This window comes from Berghia stephanieae, chromosome 6 (genome assembly GCF_034508935.2).
Source record: "Berghia stephanieae isolate SIO BIC M18660-M18661 chromosome 6, UCSD_Bste_1.3, whole genome shotgun sequence".
NCBI lineage: Eukaryota > Metazoa > Mollusca > Gastropoda > Nudibranchia > Aeolidiidae > Berghia > Berghia stephanieae.
Genome location: NC_088365.1, coordinates 37,068,874 through 37,088,718, shown reverse-complemented (window position 1 = coordinate 37,088,718; position 19,845 = coordinate 37,068,874). Strand labels below are relative to the sequence as shown.

General features: G+C 34.2%; 1 protein-coding gene across 7 annotated transcripts in view; it reads left to right on the top strand.

The window, feature by feature from the left end:
• Positions 1 to 1,688: 1,688 nt before the first annotated feature.
• The window catches only part of LOC144974981 (origin recognition complex subunit 5-like), a 42,053-nt gene continuing 23,896 nt past the window's right edge, over positions 1,689 to 19,845 (top strand). Inside the window, exons 1-8 of one of the 7 annotated variants that reach the window (XM_078918562.1) lie at positions 1,689 to 1,802; positions 6,205 to 6,341; positions 8,086 to 8,178; positions 11,078 to 11,314; positions 12,764 to 12,838; positions 14,165 to 14,276; positions 15,241 to 15,371; positions 17,128 to 17,176. In XM_078918562.1, coding sequence (XP_078774688.1) covers positions 6,222 to 6,341; positions 8,086 to 8,178; positions 11,078 to 11,314; positions 12,764 to 12,838; positions 14,165 to 14,276; positions 15,241 to 15,371; positions 17,128 to 17,176 — 817 coding nt within the window. In that variant the 5' untranslated portion in view covers positions 1,689 to 1,802; positions 6,205 to 6,221. Of the gene's footprint in view, positions 1,846 to 3,224; positions 3,317 to 5,479; positions 5,644 to 5,726; positions 5,748 to 6,204; positions 6,342 to 8,085; positions 8,179 to 11,077; positions 11,315 to 12,763; positions 12,839 to 14,164; positions 14,277 to 15,240; positions 15,372 to 17,127; positions 17,177 to 19,845 lie in introns of those variants that run through there. The other 6 variants (XM_078918560.1, XM_078918567.1, XM_078918565.1 and 3 more) reach the window with 6 other exon arrangements.

The window sequence follows — 19,845 nt, the reverse complement described above, 5'->3', positions numbered from 1 at the left end:
CCGAACCAGCGACCACCTGATCTCTAGCCCTTAGGTCTTGTGCCATGACGTAGAAATTAGACGTCTTTTGTAGTTGTTCATCACTATTCAAGTTTTTTTGTTTTTTGTTTGTTTGTTTTGTTTTGTTTTTGTTTTTTTTTTGTGGTGAAAATTAGAGGAGTATGCTATAAGCCCTGACAATACAGTCGCGCTGTACGGGAGAAATTTAACTCAAACGATTTTTTGACGCAAAAATTGGAAGAAAAATGCGTCTGATTCAGTTGTACACAAAAATTATTTAACACACAAGACTCCATCTTCATGACTCATACCCTTATCATCTATCTTGAGATGTTGATGACTCATACCGTCTAAAGTTAAACCTCTACATAGGATCCTCCATTCTCTCTCAAGGTATCTAATCCCTTCCTCAATTCTCTCTCCGCGTGTTTTGTAGCATTTGAGGGGTAACAGTCGTCACAACTTCCCGTATCTTGATTTGGAGATGGTTGCAATCTCTTATTCCGCTGGCATAAACTCCGACTTTAAAGTAACCCCAGAAAAAGAAATCAAGAGGGGTGATATCAGGTGCCCCACACCCTTTTAATCCATTTGCCAGTCAAATCTTTTATCTAAACAGACTCTCGTATTCAGTCCCTCATGCGGCGGTGCTCCATCTTGCTGGAAAACAACCTTGTTAATAACTGACTGTATGGCGGATGCAAAAAGATTCAAGCACCATGTTGTGTCACAAATTGCTGTGTTAAACCAATGCGATAACCCGTTGAACAAAGATGAGTAGGTATAACAGCTCAAATTAAATACGGCGACTCTTCCGCCATCGTGTAGACTGAATCAGACGCATTTTTATTTTTCTTCCAATTTTTACGTCAAAATATCGCTTGAGTCAAATAGCATCTTCCCGAAACTTTCACCACAAGGACTTGAACAGTCGTAGTACAAAAAATGATAATTAAAAATAAATAAATAAAAACACTCTAAAATAACCACCCTATGTTTTCCTATTTTCCTCCTCCTGCAAAACTCCTGGGTGATGTGTGTGTGAGTGTGTGTGTGTGTGTGTGTGTGTGCGTTGTTTCGTCATGTGTGTGTGTGTGTGTGTTGTGACACAAGAAATGCATTTTTTTTCATTGATAACAATGTGGAGCGAAGTCAGCATTATATAATATTGAAGATGCTCTATAATTATTATAATAATCTAGTTTAATTAATCGATTAAAAAAACAACAACTTTTGTTTGAATAAATTAATTGACGAATCAAGCAAACTTGCCAATTTGGCAGTTTAAAAAACCAAATTAAAAAAAATAAATCATTTGGTATTTTGGATTGTGTGGGGTATTAAAAAAAAAAAAATCAAAATGGCAAGATGGAGAGAAATTACTATTATAATATGAAGACTAACTCATGGAAGATGGATAAGAAATACCATAAGAAAATTATATTTTTTTTCCAATTTCTTGTGCATTTTCGCCAATGTGCACATTAGCGGTCTAATATCCGATGGGCTTGATTCAAGATTGATGTAATGGGCAATATTTTGCGTTGGTTTGATAGTATTTCCAATGCAACAGTGAGTCAATAGCGATTTTTGATTTTCTTTTCGAAAACGGTATTTATTGACTACTACAATTCATTTGGCATTTTTGCAAAAGAAAGCTGGCATATCTGGAATGAAGGGGGTGAACTCTCTTTCTCTTGGCAAGTCGCGGGCTGTGCAAATTGCAAATGGAAAATAAATGTGTATCAAGAACATACACTAACGCTTGATTTAAAAACAATTGTGGCTACGTTGATTACTGGGTTTGTTTTGTTTTTGTAAATTGATTGCAACTTATTTTACCAGGTATTTATAACTACAGTATTTCACAACAGATATTTCTTTTTGAAGTGGTTATTCAGAGTCGACTCTGGATAACTGTAGATGGTTATTCAGAGTCGACCCTGGATAACCATGTGTACAGATATTTAGAGCCGAGTAGCCTATCGAATTATCGAGTTGAGTTCTTGCGAGATGAGTTTCTTTCAATTTGATACCAGTTTACTACGGTTATTTTGTGACTTTGGCAATTTTAGTGCCAAATTCTTAAAACTTGGCGATTTTTCAACTTCAGTCGCTTATAAATAAGAATCTTTAATCAATTGCAAAAAAACATATTCCATTAACAAAGCAAATTTAAATCAGCTTATAAACAATCATTTCTTAAATCGATCAGCCTAACTTATCTCTATTACCAAATGATATCTATAAACATAATATAAAGATAGAAGGGTGGCTGAGGGGAGAGAGAGAGAGAGAGAGAGAGAGAGAGAGAGAGAGAGAGAGAGAGAGAATTAATGAATTGATTTTTTTTTTTTTAATTGTTTTATAATTAGACACAAGTTGTAATGAATTCTATTAACAAATTCAGAACAATCAAACAAAAACAAAACAAAACTTATAAAGGAAGGAAAAAAAAAAGACACGCTTATAAACCTTATAAAATCGTCAAATGAATGTATTTTCATGTTACAGCTAAAAAGTACACAAATATTTACACCCATTTGCTCCATCCCCTTCCCTTTCGGTCATCTTCTCATTCATGGCCACCATGTGTCTTGTGCTGCCTTTGACATTTGGCGCCAGCGTGTCTAGACTAACGTCATAAATAAAGGCGTGTCACCAAAATTCATGCAACTGAGCAGAGGTGTCAAAAACTGATAGAAGGCATATTATTGTTTTTTCCCCCCTGAACTACCGCTGAGCAGAAAATGTTTGACATGACAAAAACAACGGAACATTTATGAACAAATCCTAAAATCCCAGAAATCCGCGGAAGATTATCATCACTGGTCCCCACTATATTTTTAAAAATATTTCTTTTTTTTTTTTTTTTGCAAAATCTCGACAATTTGCAAAAAATTGCAAATTTTGCGGCTGCAATGCAAATCACTGATGCAAAAAACTGCCGTGACAGAAGAGACAAGAAAATACCAAAAAGTAAAACGATTTTTTCCCGTAGGGTTAAACAGAGGTAGGAGAGAAGAAAAAAACAGAAAAACCGTGTGGTTGGTAACTGGAAGTTCATCACTCATAACTGTCTACAGTTATTCAGAGTCGACTCCCCGACTCTGAAGACAGTTATTCAGAGTCGACTCTGAATAACCGCAGCCTTTCTTTTTCTCTTATTCTTATTTAATTTTCCTTCTCATCCTCTTGAGAGTGAAAGTAAAAAAACAAACAAACAAAAAAATTAAATAACGTAGTGTTTTTCATCAGTGATGCTGTGTTTCTGTATTTGGACATGGCAAAAGTTATTTTTATAGTAACAACAATAGTAAGTCTCAGAAGTTGTCATTGTTGCCGAAGTCGAGTCAAATGAAGATAGTCAGGACCAGTTTCTGGCCATGATAATGATAGTAGATGGCTGTCATTATTCCCAGACGCCTGTCTGGGGATAATAAAAATTCGTTATCCCCAGACAGGTGTCTGGGGATAACCAATTTTTGTTATCCCCAGACACCTGTCTGAGGATACTATCCCCAGACGCATGTAGCAAGTGGGCAGAAAGATTTTATGCAAAATGCCAAACTAGGCGTGAAAAATACCAAATATTCTGGAAAAAATACTAGTGGTTGTGTCCCAAAACAGTTAATATATCAAGTGATATTTAACACAAGATGAAAGTAAATAGTGATCAAATGTCAAATCCAGCTCTTTAAAAAAAAAAATTTTTAAAGCAAATGGATCAATGAAATTTCTTTTGTTACTTTGATCTGAAAACGTCAAACTGGCAATTCGACTTTTTATTTTCAACCAGGAAGAAAGTTGTTAATCATCAAATCTGTTCATAGTCGACCAACCATTTAAATTTTCATTACCAACCTACCTGTTAACTTTATTGATCATCTCTTGTTTCTATAATTTTTGCTCATTCTGGCCACAATTTTGGGGACGACCGGGAATAATTTTTATGTCGCGGACGAATTCCTAGGCCATGGTGTTGTTCGCCCCAAAGCCCAAAACCCACACCTGTTATTTTCCTGTCTGCTTCGCACAAGACAATACAATTTAGTATCACACGTCCACAAAACTAGATCCAACAACATATTTTTATTCGAATCAGAGATGAAAATAACTACCGTACCAAAACAAGGAAGCAAAAATGGTGGAAATATGTTTAGCTCATATATGAATTTAAAATATTCCGATAGCGGTGTGGATAGGCAGCTCAGTGGGTAAGGCCACCTTTCATTTTACTCCTTTTAGCTGCACAGATTCGACCCAGTCGCGACCGCCCCCCCCCCTTATTTTTTTTTTTTTTACTTTTCTTTCTTTCTTCCCAATTGATTTTCATTGTTTTTTGTTCCGAGTTCCCAGCAAGAGTTTTTTTTTTAATCAGTTGAATTTTTTATTTCTCCGATAATATTATTTCATTATTTAATTTGCTCTAGATCTATTATTGTTTTTTTTTTGTTTTGGTCAATGATAATAATAATAATAATAATAATAATAATAATAATAATAATAATAATAATAATAATTGTAATATTTGTTATTATTACTATTACCATCATAATCATTATTATATTATTATCAATAATAGTATTATTTTTATTATTAATACTCTTATTATCATACTATTACTATTATTATTTTTATTATTATTATTATTATTATTATTATTATTATTATTATTATTATTATTGTTGTTAACACTATTCCCTTCTCCGAGGGAAATCTCTCTTTTTCTTTTTTTTTTTATATTTTGATCTAAACCTTAGAGTTTTTTGTTTGCTAAACCTTTATGTAAATGTTCCGTTTCTGAGCATGAATTTCTTAAATTGTTTTTATTTTAAAACAATTATTGTTTTTATTTTTAAAACAATTATTGTTTTTTTTTCTCCTCTATCTGACCATTTGGTCGCTCTCTGAATATTTCTGTTTGTTTGCTTTTTAATTATTTATTCTTTTTAGACACTATTTGAGATCGGAGTGGGGACGAATATATTTGCTAGAAACTAGAAAAAAAACAAGAGAGAGAGAGAGAGAGAGAGAGAGAGAGAGAGAGAGAGAGAGAGTTTAATAATAAAAAAAAGAGGTGGGGGGAGGATGGATGGGACATTTATCCCTTTCAACGTTCTGTAAAAAGAAGACGGAATTTTAAAAAAAATATTTAAAAAAAAGTGACGTTACCAGGATTCGAACCCACAACGTCGATTATGGTCAAACTTCCAGGGCAGACGACTAAACCATTCGGCCATGACACCCACTTCGAAGTCGACGCATATTGTGTATATGTAGTAACAACTGATTTTAATGTTGGTTAATTTTATGTTTTTATAGATATTTTATTTACTTTCCTTATTTCTATGTGCATCTGGAAACATTCCATATTCTGGAATGTGGATAATTGTTTAAAAGAGCGGAGTTTCAAATATGCGTCTGGGGATAATGAAAATTCGTTATCCCCAGACAGGTGTCTGGGGATAATCACAGCGATAGTAGATATCGAGACCCTCCTCTGCTTTGCACAGCAACTTCATGATGGGCTTCCTTATTTGATGTTCTTGCCATTGCAGAGGACATGATCCTTACAATGATTCTTAGGCTTCAGAGACAGGCCACAAAAGCAGAAAGTCAAATCAGGTGACCCTTTTAAAGGTCACCAAATCATCAAGATTGATATCCCTTGTTATTATCTCACATTTTCTCATTTGTTTCCTCTTTTATTTTTTGACAATGTCGACATATATCCATCCACGACTGTAGATAAATGAAATATCTAGATGAGCTTTCTTTTTATTTTTTTTTGCACTCTCAATTTTGAAAATAAAATTACAAAACTTTTAACATGATGTATTTTTAAAATCAAACTATTACTATTACTATTTATGGAATGTGCCTACAGTGATGTCAATCCTATCTGAAGACGGTTTTATCTCTGATCATTAAAACGATACCAAAACCGTTCAGATACTGTGAAAAAAATGCAACAGGGATTGAGTGAAATCGTTTTATTCAAATTGACCCAAGTTCAGCTTTGCTTCTCCAATAGCCAATAGCTAATCAGTACCTGTCTATAGGCTGGAATCAGATTACTTAGAACAAGAGTTCTTGCACAATCTATGAAAGAGCTAACAACACTGATTACAAAAGTTTGAATTTGTTTCTCTCTTTGTTAGAACTTATTTATCTTTATAGATATTTTTTGTTGTATTCCAGAACATTAAATTTCAACAATGGCCTCGAGTCACCAAAAAGAGGATCTCCAAGAATCAAATGACAAAGATTTCTCCCTTGATACAAATGTTTTGTGTCGCAAGGATCAAATTAATACATTGATCTCCCTTTTTGGACAGGTGACTCTATCAACTTTATCATTATTATACCTGTTTTATTGTAAATACATTTTATACCATGAAATATTTATTAAAACATTCAAATTTGGGAAAACCAAAACTAGAGGTGCCTAAATGAGCCAGTAAAATAGAGAGAAAAATAAAGTGAGTAGATGTGACTCATATGTTGTTCCCTTATATATGAGTTACATCTACTCACTTTATTTTTCTCTCCAAATTTGGGAACTGGCTTTTTCAATTATAAATTATTTTTTATCAATGTGAGAAAGGCTTAATACATTTTATAATGCAACAGAGGTCATGGTCACTTGTTCAGTGAGCACAAAGGCAGTTGGACATTTATGAGACAGTCAGATTATAATATTTTTCATCCTTTTCACCACTGGCATGGTCTGAAGAGTGCTCAAGAGCTTAAACATTTATAAAAGAAAGATATGTGAGCTAAATTTTAAGTTGGCATCTCTGTTAAGACTTCATTGTGCTGATTGTATCCACTACATAGGAGTCAGACTGATCCTTAAATGCCCTCAAAAACTAAAGGCACAAACTTTTACTGTAATTATGGGACCCACTTTGTTCAGCTATCTTGAGTGTTGCTGAGAGTTGCATTTTAAAATTTGAAATTTATTTAACTTATCGCCATTATTTATGTTGAATTATTATGTTTTTATGTAGAACAATGATTGTAGTTTCTGAAACTACCTAAAACTGGAATTTGATCAATTTGACCATTTTCACCTTAAAATCAATGTTCTCAGTTTTCTAAATCCTGACATAATACCGCTTCAAGCCAGGGGTTACAATTGAATTAATCATAGAATTGCCCTCCCTTTTTTTTCTTTTTTTTTAGTTCATCTGATATACATTAACAAATGGTGGTTTACGTATGTAATTCTGGGTGGGGTTCCTGACATCCCATAATGGGCAGGGAGGCACTTACTCTGTCTTCTATCCCCCCTATATCTGTTTTCCAACAAGTCCTCTGACTTTGTCTTGGAATGAGATTACTTGGTTTTGTCCTGGCCCTGGTCAGATACCCTAGCTGGGAGGGAAACAGTCAAATATATAGTTACAGTTTTTGGAGAGATGCTTTTTGTCTTGTAAATCATCTCTCTGCTGTGCACTGTATTATTTATTGTTTACTTATATATGTTTTGTAAACATTTGAGTGTGTTCCTCTGAGTGAGAACCTGTGCTTGTGCCAGGATGAGACATTTAGGTGATCTCAAACTTACATTGATGGTGGTATGCTCTTGGGATCTACATCTCTGTTCTCTATTTGAACTAATTCCTCTTTGTCTTCCTTTTTCATGGGTGCTTTAATTGTAATTCTAGAATTTTTGACTACCCATTTTCGTCCTTTCTACTGGCGCTTCTTCTTCTTTCAGCTTATCCTGCATTTTGCAGGGTTTCCATAATGAATCCCACATCTCCTTGCATCTCAGTTCAGAGCATCATCTTCCTCCAGGCCCAGGTCTTTCATATCGTCCTTTACCTTTTCCAACTATATTGTCTTTGGGCGTCCTTTTTTCCTCTTTCCCACTAATTGTAAGTGTAAGTCCAATATTTTCCTTCCCACGTACTCCGTTGCTCGTCTCTTTAAATGTCTGAACCATTTCAATCTATCCCCTTTCTATTGGTGCTAATATGACCTAAATGTGTTGCAAGCGCTGTAAATTCCTTAAAAACAAAAACAAAACAATGCATGTAATTTAGCCAAAAGTTTTTTTCTCTCCTTTTTCAGCAAAGCCACATGACTCCTGGATCTTTGTTTGTCTACGGTCATACATCAACAGGAAAAACACACACTCTTCAAGCTGTTTTGACTCATTTGAAGGTAGTTGTTCTACAAATTAAGATGTTAATATTATGGAACCAATACTGCTTTAACTGTTTTTCTTTTATCTCATACTCATACTTATTTGTTTTTAATGTTCTTAATTAAAGTTGAATCTTGAGACCAGAACACCTCCCATGGTAGGCAGGTGGTCACTTGCTGTGTCTTCTATCCACCTATATCTGTTTTCCAAGTTGCTTTCTATCTTTGTCTTGGAATGAGATTACTTGGCTTGTCCTGGCCCTGGCCAGAGCCCTTGATTGAGAGGGGAACGGTCAAATGTATTGTATTAGTTTTGGGACATGATGTTTGTGTACTGATGTTTGTGTACTGTAATATTCTTTTGTTTTGAATATCATTTTTTGTAAGCATTGAAGTGTATTCTTATCGGTGGGATGCTGTGCTTTTGTCTGGCTGTGACTTTTAGTTGATTTCAAACGAAATACACTGATTGTGTTCTCTTGGAATCTTCATCTGTTCCCTATTTAAACAATTCCCCTATGTCTTAAGTATTCTCTTATGCTTTTAATAAATCTAGACTTTTTTGACTGTCCCATTTCTGGCTCTGAAATGACCTAAATGCATCTCAAAAGCCATAAAACTCATAACAATTATAAAACAACGACAAGAACACAAATAGATAATATATTAATAGTAATATTTATGTTATACCATTTTGGGCTTTGTGATCTGTCTCCATTAGTATATAAATTATTATTAGTTATTACTATTATTATTGTTGTTGTTGTTATTATTATCATTATTATTATTATTATTACAATGATAATGATGAAGATGATGATTATAATTAAGTGGTAGGACATTTCAGAGGTTAATCGTGAAGTGAACATGGGATGATGAACTGTTGTGGATATGGTCAAGTTTTTTTTTTTCTGACCCCTCTGTCTACCCAGCAATGGTTAAGTAGCTTGGTCTGTTAGATATTGCAGAGAATACTTTGAGTTAGACTAGCATATTTATTATTATTCAAAAGGTAGCAAACAATTTTACTGTCTTTATTGCAAGAAAAATTGTGATAAACTTTGGATTCAAACTGTCTAGACATCCTGTCTGCCCCATGTTATTGTTTCTTTAATTGGTCGAGTAGCCTTTATGTCAATTACTGTTGGAATGAGATGGATACAAGAGAGTTACTATTATGGAGGTATAAACTTTATATTTAATCCAATTTGTTAGACTTCGGATGTTCAGATCCTGAATCACGAATTTCTGTATTGTGGAGAAGAACAAATAAAGAGGACCAAATGCTTTCCTACCTCACATATTCAATTACTGGAGTTTCTGGAGTACAAAACTGGAAGATGTGAGTGTAATTGGTTACTATCTTCAGGGTGTCCAGCAAGGTTGTGAAGTTGTAAATTTGTAAATTTGACCACTTGGTTGTAAATGATTGTAAGTTTGCATCCATGGTTGTAAAAAAGTCGTAAGATAGTTGAAGATTCAGTGAATTGAAATTTTAGAGAGTTTATTGGATTAAATCTGCAGCACAAAATTATGAATGTAAAAAATGACGAGGCTTCATCTAATGGCCGCAATTTTGAACATCCTCACAGTGTGACCATTGTAATGTCCCTTGGCGGTCATTTTGCTTCCCCACTGATGTTCGGAGACTCCCCTAATCAAGTCTCTGGGGTACTCATACCCCATGTAAACTCACCACATGATTAGACCATCGGTAACATCAACATGGTTTCTCCCCCCCCCCCCCCCCCCCCCCCCCTCTTTATCACTACTACCACTACCACAACTACTACCACTGCTACTACTTCTACTACATAGTGGCCAATGCCATGATAAATTCCTTACTCTTAAGATTTGACCTGCTAATTAATTTTTTTTAAATGATAAAAATTCTCAAAAATGACCAGACTATCAGTTTTTAGTGATGGCAAAGATGTTAGGTATTTAGACTATAGGGACATATTCTACATAAGGAGGATGTTTATATGTGTGTAGGCAGCAAAACATTGGACATCCTAGAAACCTTCATTGGTAGAAATGACTTACTGCCATTTTATACGTGTCTCAGGAACTATAATGTGGAGGCATGTGACCATATAATTGCCAATTTCCCTTTAGAAAATGAGATCTTGAAACAGGCTAAGGTGGGGGATGTATCCAAGAAGAGTTGTGTATTATTCAGCTCAAGGAGATTTTTTTATCTGAAAGTTTAGAGTTTTCATCCTTGTAAAGGATGGGGAACATTTTGATATTGCTATGGACAAACTGGAGTATGATATCTATAGCACTGAAAGCTTTGATCAGGAATTCCTTCACCTTTCCTCAATTCAGCAGTGGTTTACAATTAGCAAATTTGTTGATTCTCTTGGAGTGTTGAAGTTTCAAAGGCTTGCTCACTTCATGTTAGGACTACTGACCTCATTCAAATTATGAATGTAATGAAGAACGAAACCAATTTCAGAGGATCCCTAAGTACAGATATGTTGGCAAGCCTTCTTGTCGTAAAATCAGACTCCACCCCATGGTATGAAACTGAATTTACATCAGATTTTCCACCACCACCACCACCTTCTCCTCCTCCTCCTCTTCTTCCTCCTCCATCTCCTCCGCCTCCTCCATCACCACCACCACCGCTGCTGCTGCTGCTGCTGTTACTACTCCTCCTTGTATAGAAAGTTTATGCTTGGGTAAATGTAATATGAGCAAAATCCATTTGATTTCAGAAGAAAATATTTTAATTTCCTTGGTTATAAATTTTGTTTCATGGTCGTAAATTTGACTTTGAAATTTTGCTGGGCACTCTGATCTTTCAAAGACAAGTCCCCTCAAATTGTCTTTTAAAGAAAACAATTTAATCAAATTTGGACCTATGTTTTTAGTTGTGAAATGAATTTACTATTAGATTTAACTTCCTCAGCTTCCTCACTTGTTCGTCAACTGCATTGAATGTGTCAATGCCAGGTTTTTATTTGAGTACATCCTGAATAATCTGCCTGGCAACTTGAATGATTTGAAGGAAAATGGTGAAGCAAAGGAGGTTGACGAAGAGAGGGAAACAGTGTACATCTCATGTGATGACATGTCTGAATTTGTCAGATTGATTGTCAAGTCTGTCTCTTCAATAAGTTTTTTAAGTAATCAGACCCTTTATCTGGTAGGTTGCAATTCACAAATCTTTCCATTTACAAAATATTTCATTGTGCCAACTGTGCCCCAGTGGTATGCTGTCTTGTCATATTGTGGTTTTGGGCAAGCACTTTACCCCACTAGACTTGGATGTTAATTAGCACTTGTCTGTTGGCAGTAATGGGTGTTGTAAGAGATTTAGTTTTGAAATAATAAGGGCGGGTGGTTGGATGGGAGCATCACCCTTGAATCATATACCTATGATGTTCGCATGGGTGTACGATCCGATAGTGATGTCGTTTCTTCTTCTCTTTACTAGCCTATCCTGCTTCTTTGGTTTGTGATTGTATTTTTGACAGGGGATATTTTTTTTTCTGTAAATCTCTGCCTGTTTGTACTTAGTTATTTATAATTTAGCTTATGATATCTTTAGGTTATGATTTTGATTTACATTTGTACTATTTTTGTTAGATTGCTTGTTTTTTTGTTTCAGCGGTCTCTCATATAACCTCAATTGTGTTGGAAGAGACCTAAAGCAACAAACAAACAAACAAAAAAATAATAAGGGACACCTAACTTTTCCCTTTTTAAAAAAATGCGCTTCAGCCATGATATTATTATGACCAACACAACTTTTTGAGAGGAACGGAAATGCATGGTAAAAACAAATATACATAACAAATAAAGCCAAGAATAAATCAAGAAAATCAACTGCCAATATGATAATAATGCACAGGAATATAGATGCATATATTTACTTTTAATATTTATTAAACTCATGTGATACGGCTGATGGGTTTTGAATAACAAATTTTTTATTCAATTGCACCAAAATTTACAAGCACTTAAAATTAGATACACTTTTTGCAATATTTAAAGAAAACTATTAATCATAAGAATGTCAAATTTGCACTGATGTTTAGAAAGACAACTGATTTTTCAAATCAAAATAATAAAGTGAAAGAGGCTGTTATTGTTTCCGCTATTCCAACATATTATAAGACCATAAATATGCCCCCATTGGACACGGCACTTCCTGATATCAGTTAACCTCCAATGACATCAAGCAAGTAGCTAGCAGGGAGGGTTAATGGCCCCAAGTACCTATAGTTATTTAAAATTTGGAATATTTCCCCGGAAAAGAGTGCACAAGTGTAATATGTCTTGCGCAAAACCCACATCTCTTACATTGATTCTAGTTCCATGGAGCGGCCAAACTACTCCGTAGTAGTGAAAACCAAAACCACTTTCGGAGCAAAAAGGTTAAGGTCAAAGTTCAAATTCCAATGCACCATGTTGAACACTGAACACTATGTGTTAAACGTTCAACAGCAGCACTAATTTTTAAAAAATTCCATTAAGAATTAAAACTGTCATTAACAATTTGGTTTGGTTACAACCACAAGCTTTGCATATGTGCATGTTATGCTTTGGTGAAAAGATTTTCAATTATCTATTTTTGTGCATTGTATTCCAGGTTTTTGATAAAGCTGAAAGGCTCCGTGAGGGTAATCATCATCTTCTTCCAGCAATGTTAAGGCTTCAAGAGCTGGTTCGTATTTAAAGCAATAATGAAATGAGAATTTTAAATGGTTATAATGTTTAAATGACCAAAGGTGTTTTAAATGTTAAACAAACCACATAAGAGAAAGAAATATTTTTAAAGAGAGACGAAGGTGATGAATTTTAAGATTTGCACACATACACACACAAAGAGTGAGGGATAGATAGAGAGAGAGTGTGTGTGTTTTTGTGTGTGTTGTCAATCTTCTTTTCTGTATCAACTTTTTCTTTTTCTTCGATGCAACGCTGAGAGATGATTTGTTCCTTTATAACCAGCTTTGTGATAAAATACAGAAAGATGGCTATTTGAAAACCATATTTCAGAAATACTAGAGTTGACAAAAGTTAGTTCAGTAAACTCTTCTTAGTCAAGTTGTGAATAAAGGAATACAAGAATCTGTACATCTCTTGAAATTATAATCTCATAGTGACCAACTGCCACGATAGAATTGTAACTGTTACGATTTGAACTGCTAAACAAAATTTAAGACAAAAAAAATTCATCTGAAACATGCTGAGGTAAGAACAATTGTGGCATTGGTTAAGGAGCAAGAGCACTGCTGCCATCTTGCTTAGTTTACACAGAGACTGAGTTGTCACCTTAACTATTATTGATGTTGGTTGCTAGAAAGGATTTTTAGTTGTGGAGCGCTTTCAATAATCTGGTCATTGTCTCTCTGTAAACAAAGCAAGATGGCGACAGACAGAGGCCTCACTCCTTAACCAGTGAATTCAATATATACAGCACTGAAAACTTTGATCAAGAATTCCTTCAGCTTTCCTCAATTCAGCAGTGCTTTGCACTTCACTCTAAGCAAATTTGTTGATTCTCTTCGTGTGTTGAAGTTTCAAAGGCTTGCTCATTTCATATTAGGACTGCTGACCATTCCTCACTCAAATTTTGAATGTGAGTATGTGTTTAGTCAAGTGAGGAACAAAATCAATTTCAGAGGAACCCTCAGTACAGCTTGGTTGGCTAGCCTTCTTATTGTAAAATCAGACTCCATCCTTTGATATGAAACTGAATTTACATCAGATTTTTTGAAGAGGACAAAAGCTGCTACTAAAGTAGAAGTGAAATTCCAATTATTTCCTGGACTATATTTATTGGCAGGCATTCATCTGTGATGTACAGTTTAAATGGTAATCTTCGGTTTATGTAATTATTATATAGGCACCTATAAGATGAATTAATTACCATTATGGTTATGATATTGTGCTGTGTTGAGTTGAAGTGGCATTGGGATGTTCTGTTTTTGCTCTTGAAAAGTTGGCCACTTTTAAAACTACTTCATTCACTCATTATTTTTCACAGACTAAACTCAACATCTGTACCATTTTTATATCTGAAATTGTATGGGAGAAGTTTCGCTTTGGGACTGGATTCTGCGAACCCTTGTGTCTGCATTTCCCAGATTACAGTAGACGTAAGTTTATTTCTAATATTGAACCCCATAATTTTTTTATTTTGGTCGAGTTTTCTTAAATTTGTAATCAGCTCATTAAAGAACGAGTGAATAGATCAGGGCTGATTCTCTTTTAGGTAGACTACAGACCTGTAAACTGTGGCTGTGTTCCAAAATTTCAGTGTGTTTAGTGGGCAATGACAATCATTCTATTTTATCCCTGAGTGTGTCAAACTTGACTCATAACAGTACAGACTTGATAACAATTATTGATAATAACTAACCAGTGGTCATCGACTGTAGCTTCTGTGTGTCTGCAGATACAGATGACACAGGATTGAGTATTAAACTCAAAGAGGTCAATAACACTCCTCAAAAAGTGGCACAGTTCAAAAAAAAAAAATAGTGCAAACTGCACATCCACTCAGCTTAATTCATGGGAGATAATTATCAGTCAAAATTTGAAAATGGTGTCACACCAAGTCACAACAATAAACGTATCTGGGTTTGTACTGCCATTATTGTGTTTTGCAAATCGAAAGGATGACATAGAGTTGCTTTATCAAACAGACAGTCAATGGATGTTACTATATGTGACTGTCAGAAAGGAATAACAATATAATAAGAGTGGTGGAAAAAATATTTTAATGTATTAATATTAAACGGAAGCTGAAGTTTAAATAGTCAAAATCCAACCTTTCAGAAATTCAATAATTTCTTTAGTGGTGAAGGATATTCCACGTATTGAAGTATTTTTCATATCTTGATACTGAAGTAAAGCAAATATGCCAGAATATGAAGAACGGAATTGACATTTGAAAGTTGTCCTGTGTACATGGATGTGCAATCGATTAGGAAAGCCTAAAATGATTTCTTGTTAATTTGACCCAACTCAACATAGTTCTTGACTGTGCCAAAATTGATGAAGTAATATTTGTGGTAATTGTGGTGACAATATTGACTTTAATGAATTGTTTATTTTCAGAGGAGCTTCAAGACATCATGTTCAGGGATCGTCCTATTTCTTGTGATGAAAATGTTTACAATTTGTATGTCAGTATTGTGTTGTCAGTCTTTCATTTGGTGTGCAGGGATCTAAGGGAGCTACGGCATTTGGTTAGTGAATGTTTTTATACTTTAAGACTTTCTTTTTTTTCTCTTTCCAACATTGGTGCATTGGCCTATTGTTACTCGAGAATCCTTAAGCATGCTAATTGTGAAAATCTTGCAGAACAGCGGTGAAGGTTTTTATCTGTTTTGTTATCTTGTACATGCATGGCTCCTCATTGGAAACAGGAATGCTAAGTACACTGGTGCCAACCTTACATAAAAATGTGTACTTTTATGTATTTTTGTTCATTTTCCGCATTTTGCGAGGATTTTTCAGCATATTATAAATTTATATTATTTAAGCATTTTTAACAATCATACACTTTTCTAGTGTACTTAAACATTTTAATCGTTTTTTTTTTTTTGTTTTTTTTTAACCTGGAAGCTAATATAAGGAGTTCAATTTAATATTATCTGGCTGGGTCATATCAGATTTATATGTAAATTCTGGAAGTTGGTACCATTTATATAGTCTATAAAGACCAATTTTATTAATTTATATATTGATTATAATATTGCTAGTATGCCCATCATCAGATTTAGTTCTAATTTTTTGTTGTTTTTTTTTTCAGGATTGTAAACGCTTTCAAAATCTTACTCTTTTGGCTCTCCGTTGTACACATTTTCATTGGACTAGGGTTGGCAGCACTGTAAATGCATTGACAAAATAATGGAAATTTGATAGAGAGATGTAAATTCATTTAACATACAAGTAGAAAAGTCTTTCATTCTTTTTATATAATATATTCATCTCTCTCTCTCTCTCTCTCTCTCTCTCTCTCTCTCTCTCTCTCTCTCTCCTCTCTCTCCTCTCTCTCTCTCTCTCTCTCTCTCTCTCTCTCTCTCTCTCTCTCTCTCTCTCTCTCTCTCTCTCTCTCCCTCCTTCCCTCCCTCCCTTTAAAAAAAAAATGTTATCCTCTCATTTTCTGTCCTTCATTTTCCTCTCCCTTACGCTTGCATTTTATCATAAGATTCATCTGATTATAGTGCAATAATATATTGCAATTAGGAAGTATAATGGACTTTGGAAACGAAGAATGAATGGCATGTTTTCATTTAATCTATATTTTTCTATTTTGCAATTAATTAAAAATTCATGAGTCTAATATAGTAAGTTGCATGCCACTTACAACGAATTATGTTCTAGCATAAGGCATGAGAATGTTTGACCTTTGAGGCAAACGTTTATCATCACCCCTGTATGTAGTGGATAAGTAACATTGTTGTTATAAATTGTATCTTTAAAATGATATTTACAACTTATAAAATATTCCTTAAAATTTAAATATCTTATGCTTGGAATTAATGTTTTTATGATAGTATTAATATGTAACATAATATCACCTAAATATGGTTTAATCTGTCATGTTAGATTTGGTTTAGGTTTGACTGATGGATGGATAAATTTTCTTCCTTTTTGACAAATTTCCATTATGATCAAAGGTTGTCATCTTGGCTTTTTTTTGTAATTTATTATCCCCTTTCTTTTTTGATAATCTATAATCATAAGTTACAACCCTTTGTAACTCTCAATGGTCGTAATTGGCTGCGATTTCTTTTTTACTTGTTTTATGGATTTGCATTTGTTTCGGTTTGACACGTTTTCCCTGTTCTTTTTTCTTTTTAAAATTTATTGTACATTGTAAGAATTTTTGAGCCTTCAGTAAGGAATTTGAAATTTCTTGTTGGCATCTTTGAATTTTTCTATTTTAAGAAGGACAAAAACTTCCTTCATTTAGTTTATTCTGTGTTCTCTTTTCAGACCAGACTTAATTTGCCTTACTTTATGGAGCCTATTGAAAGTGGTGAAGGTAAATGTCATTTATTATAACATCCCTCTACTATTCGTCTTAGGAAATAAACCAGTCAAAAATAATGCATATTGATCGCAAAACTTCACCTCGCACGGAACTGAATGTGCATCGAGTTGGGTCACCATAACTTGTTTCGTCACTTAGATAATAAAAACTAAGGGGAGTAATGTGCAACAGTGTGATGTTTTTTGTTGTTGTTGACACTTTAAATTAAAGTAAAATCTACTCCTAATCTCGACTTACCTGAAAATTATATTTATTCTTTTAATATTTTCATATTTACTGACTTTAATGATAATTTTATAGGAAATTGCACACCTGGGGTGTTATAATAGAGTATTTGACAAATATTATTGAATCTTTCGTAACCTCGAATATAGCCCTTCCAAGGTCGGGCTAATTCCTTGGTCTGAAAATCCAATATAAGGTCAAAAAACTGTATACTAATCATTTTTACCAATGAAAAGCAAACAAGAAGATTAAAACTAAATTCAACATTGAACCAGGGATTGTTTGTTTTTTGGGTTGTTTTTTTTAACAAACATTGAACCAAATTGATTTTTTTTCTAAAATTGGTATCTTTGTCTCACTTTTAACAGATAAAAATTAATGGATTAATTAATTTGTTCAATTCATCAATACATATTTGTGAACTGAACCACCATATTTATTGATGATCTAGTTCTCTGTGTAGCCTGCTATAGGCTTAAGTAAGGCTCCCTTTACAAACCATCAGTTTTTAATGATTTGATCATCCTTTCATTACTTTGTCAAGATAATTCATGCTTAGTATTATGTCCTCTTTACAACAGGGACGCAGGGGGTGGGGGAGGGTTTAGAGTATTCAAAGAATTTATCACTCCCTATTTCATTCCTATGGCCAAGAGTAAATCGTTTATTTGTTAAAATGTATGGTTAGTCTACCAGCGCTGTTAAGTTATTGTAACACGAAAGTAGAAATTTCAAATTTGATATGGAATTGGAAATCACACAAGCGATGGGTCAAGGTATCCTTTACAATGTAGTAAAAATTCAGAACTCGCCTATTGTTTCCTATAAAATTGGACAAAATTTTATTTCTTTTAATGTCAAATTTTATCAAATGGACTTATGGAATGCTACATGATAGACAAATATGGGAGTGCATCAAGAATAATGCATAGAACAAAACTCTTACTCAATGTTTTGCCATTTTGTGATTGTCACATTAACATAGAGAACACCAACTATAACATCTCCTTTTGATAAATATGTAGTATGTTGTACATTGTACTTTGACTTCAGCTCGAAAATCAACACTGATAAAAACTAGTCAAACAATGTAAAATTCCCCACAAGCTTGTCATAAATCTTTTTACTCACAACTGGTGATGGAAATAAACCTGACCTACCATAAAGCATACAAACTACTTTTTTTATCTAATAATTTTACTTTGGATATTTTATCAAAGTATCTTCTGACCAAGTTAGAAAAGGCTGTACTTGTATGTTACTGTTCATAGTATAAAAAGGGCTATTTTCATGTTATATACCATTACTCACGATATTTGGACATGGCCTATTTTTATAGGTAATCCAAGTTTACCTCAATTTTATCTATAAATCATTATGATAAAGATGAAAATTGCACAAATTTTATAAATTTGCATTGGCGGTCTTAACAAATCTAATACACAAGGTGACCAGCAAGGTAAAGTCGTAAATTTGACCCGTTGGTCGTAAAGGTCGTAAATGGTCGTAAATTTGCATCCATGGTCACTTTTTTGTAAAATGAAGATTCAATGAATTGATATTTTAAAAAGTTTATTAAATAATTAAATATGGCAGCACAAAATTACGAATGCAAAAAATGACGAGGATAGCAGCTGCCATTTGTAAAATCCTAGGCACCAGTCTGACTATTGTAATGTCCCTTGGTGGTCATTTTGCTTCCCCTTTGATGTTGGAGTCTCCTCTGATCAAGTCTCTTTGGTATTCTGGCCCCATGTGAAGTGTCCACTAGATTGGACCATTGCTAATATCAACATGTACAAACCTCAAACCCTCTACTACTACTACTACTACTACTACTACTACTACTACTACTACTACTACTACTGCTGCTGCTGCTACTACAACTATTATTACTGCTATGATTACTACAGTCCAACCCACTATCGGGGACGAAGTTTTATTGGGACAATTCCTAGGGAACAGAATTTTTTCTATATAAAAAGTCATACCCTTTCCAATCCCCAGCTGCTTGATTGCCCGCCACTCAATGGGGACGAAATTTGACAATGACCATCCCCATAAGAGGGATGATTGTTAAAAAATTAGTCTAATGGGAAGGTGAAGCAGGTGTGTGGTTGTACCGATCATTACAGAGGTGTGAACAATAGGATTTACCTGTATCCCCCAGTAGTGTCTATGGTTATGAGTGGCATATTTGTTAATCGTTTTGTGCAGTTAGATTTGGTTCCCATTGTCAGAGGTAGATTAAGGAGTTGTTTGTTTATTAAGACAGTGATGCCAAAACTCCTGTTCCACTGGAAAAACGCTCCAGTCTGGAGCAAAAAGTTCTTGGTTACAGGCTACTTCCGTCAAATTGTTCCAAGGATATCCCTTCCAACCACCACATCATCATCACTGCCATTACTACTACAACCACCATCACCATATCACCA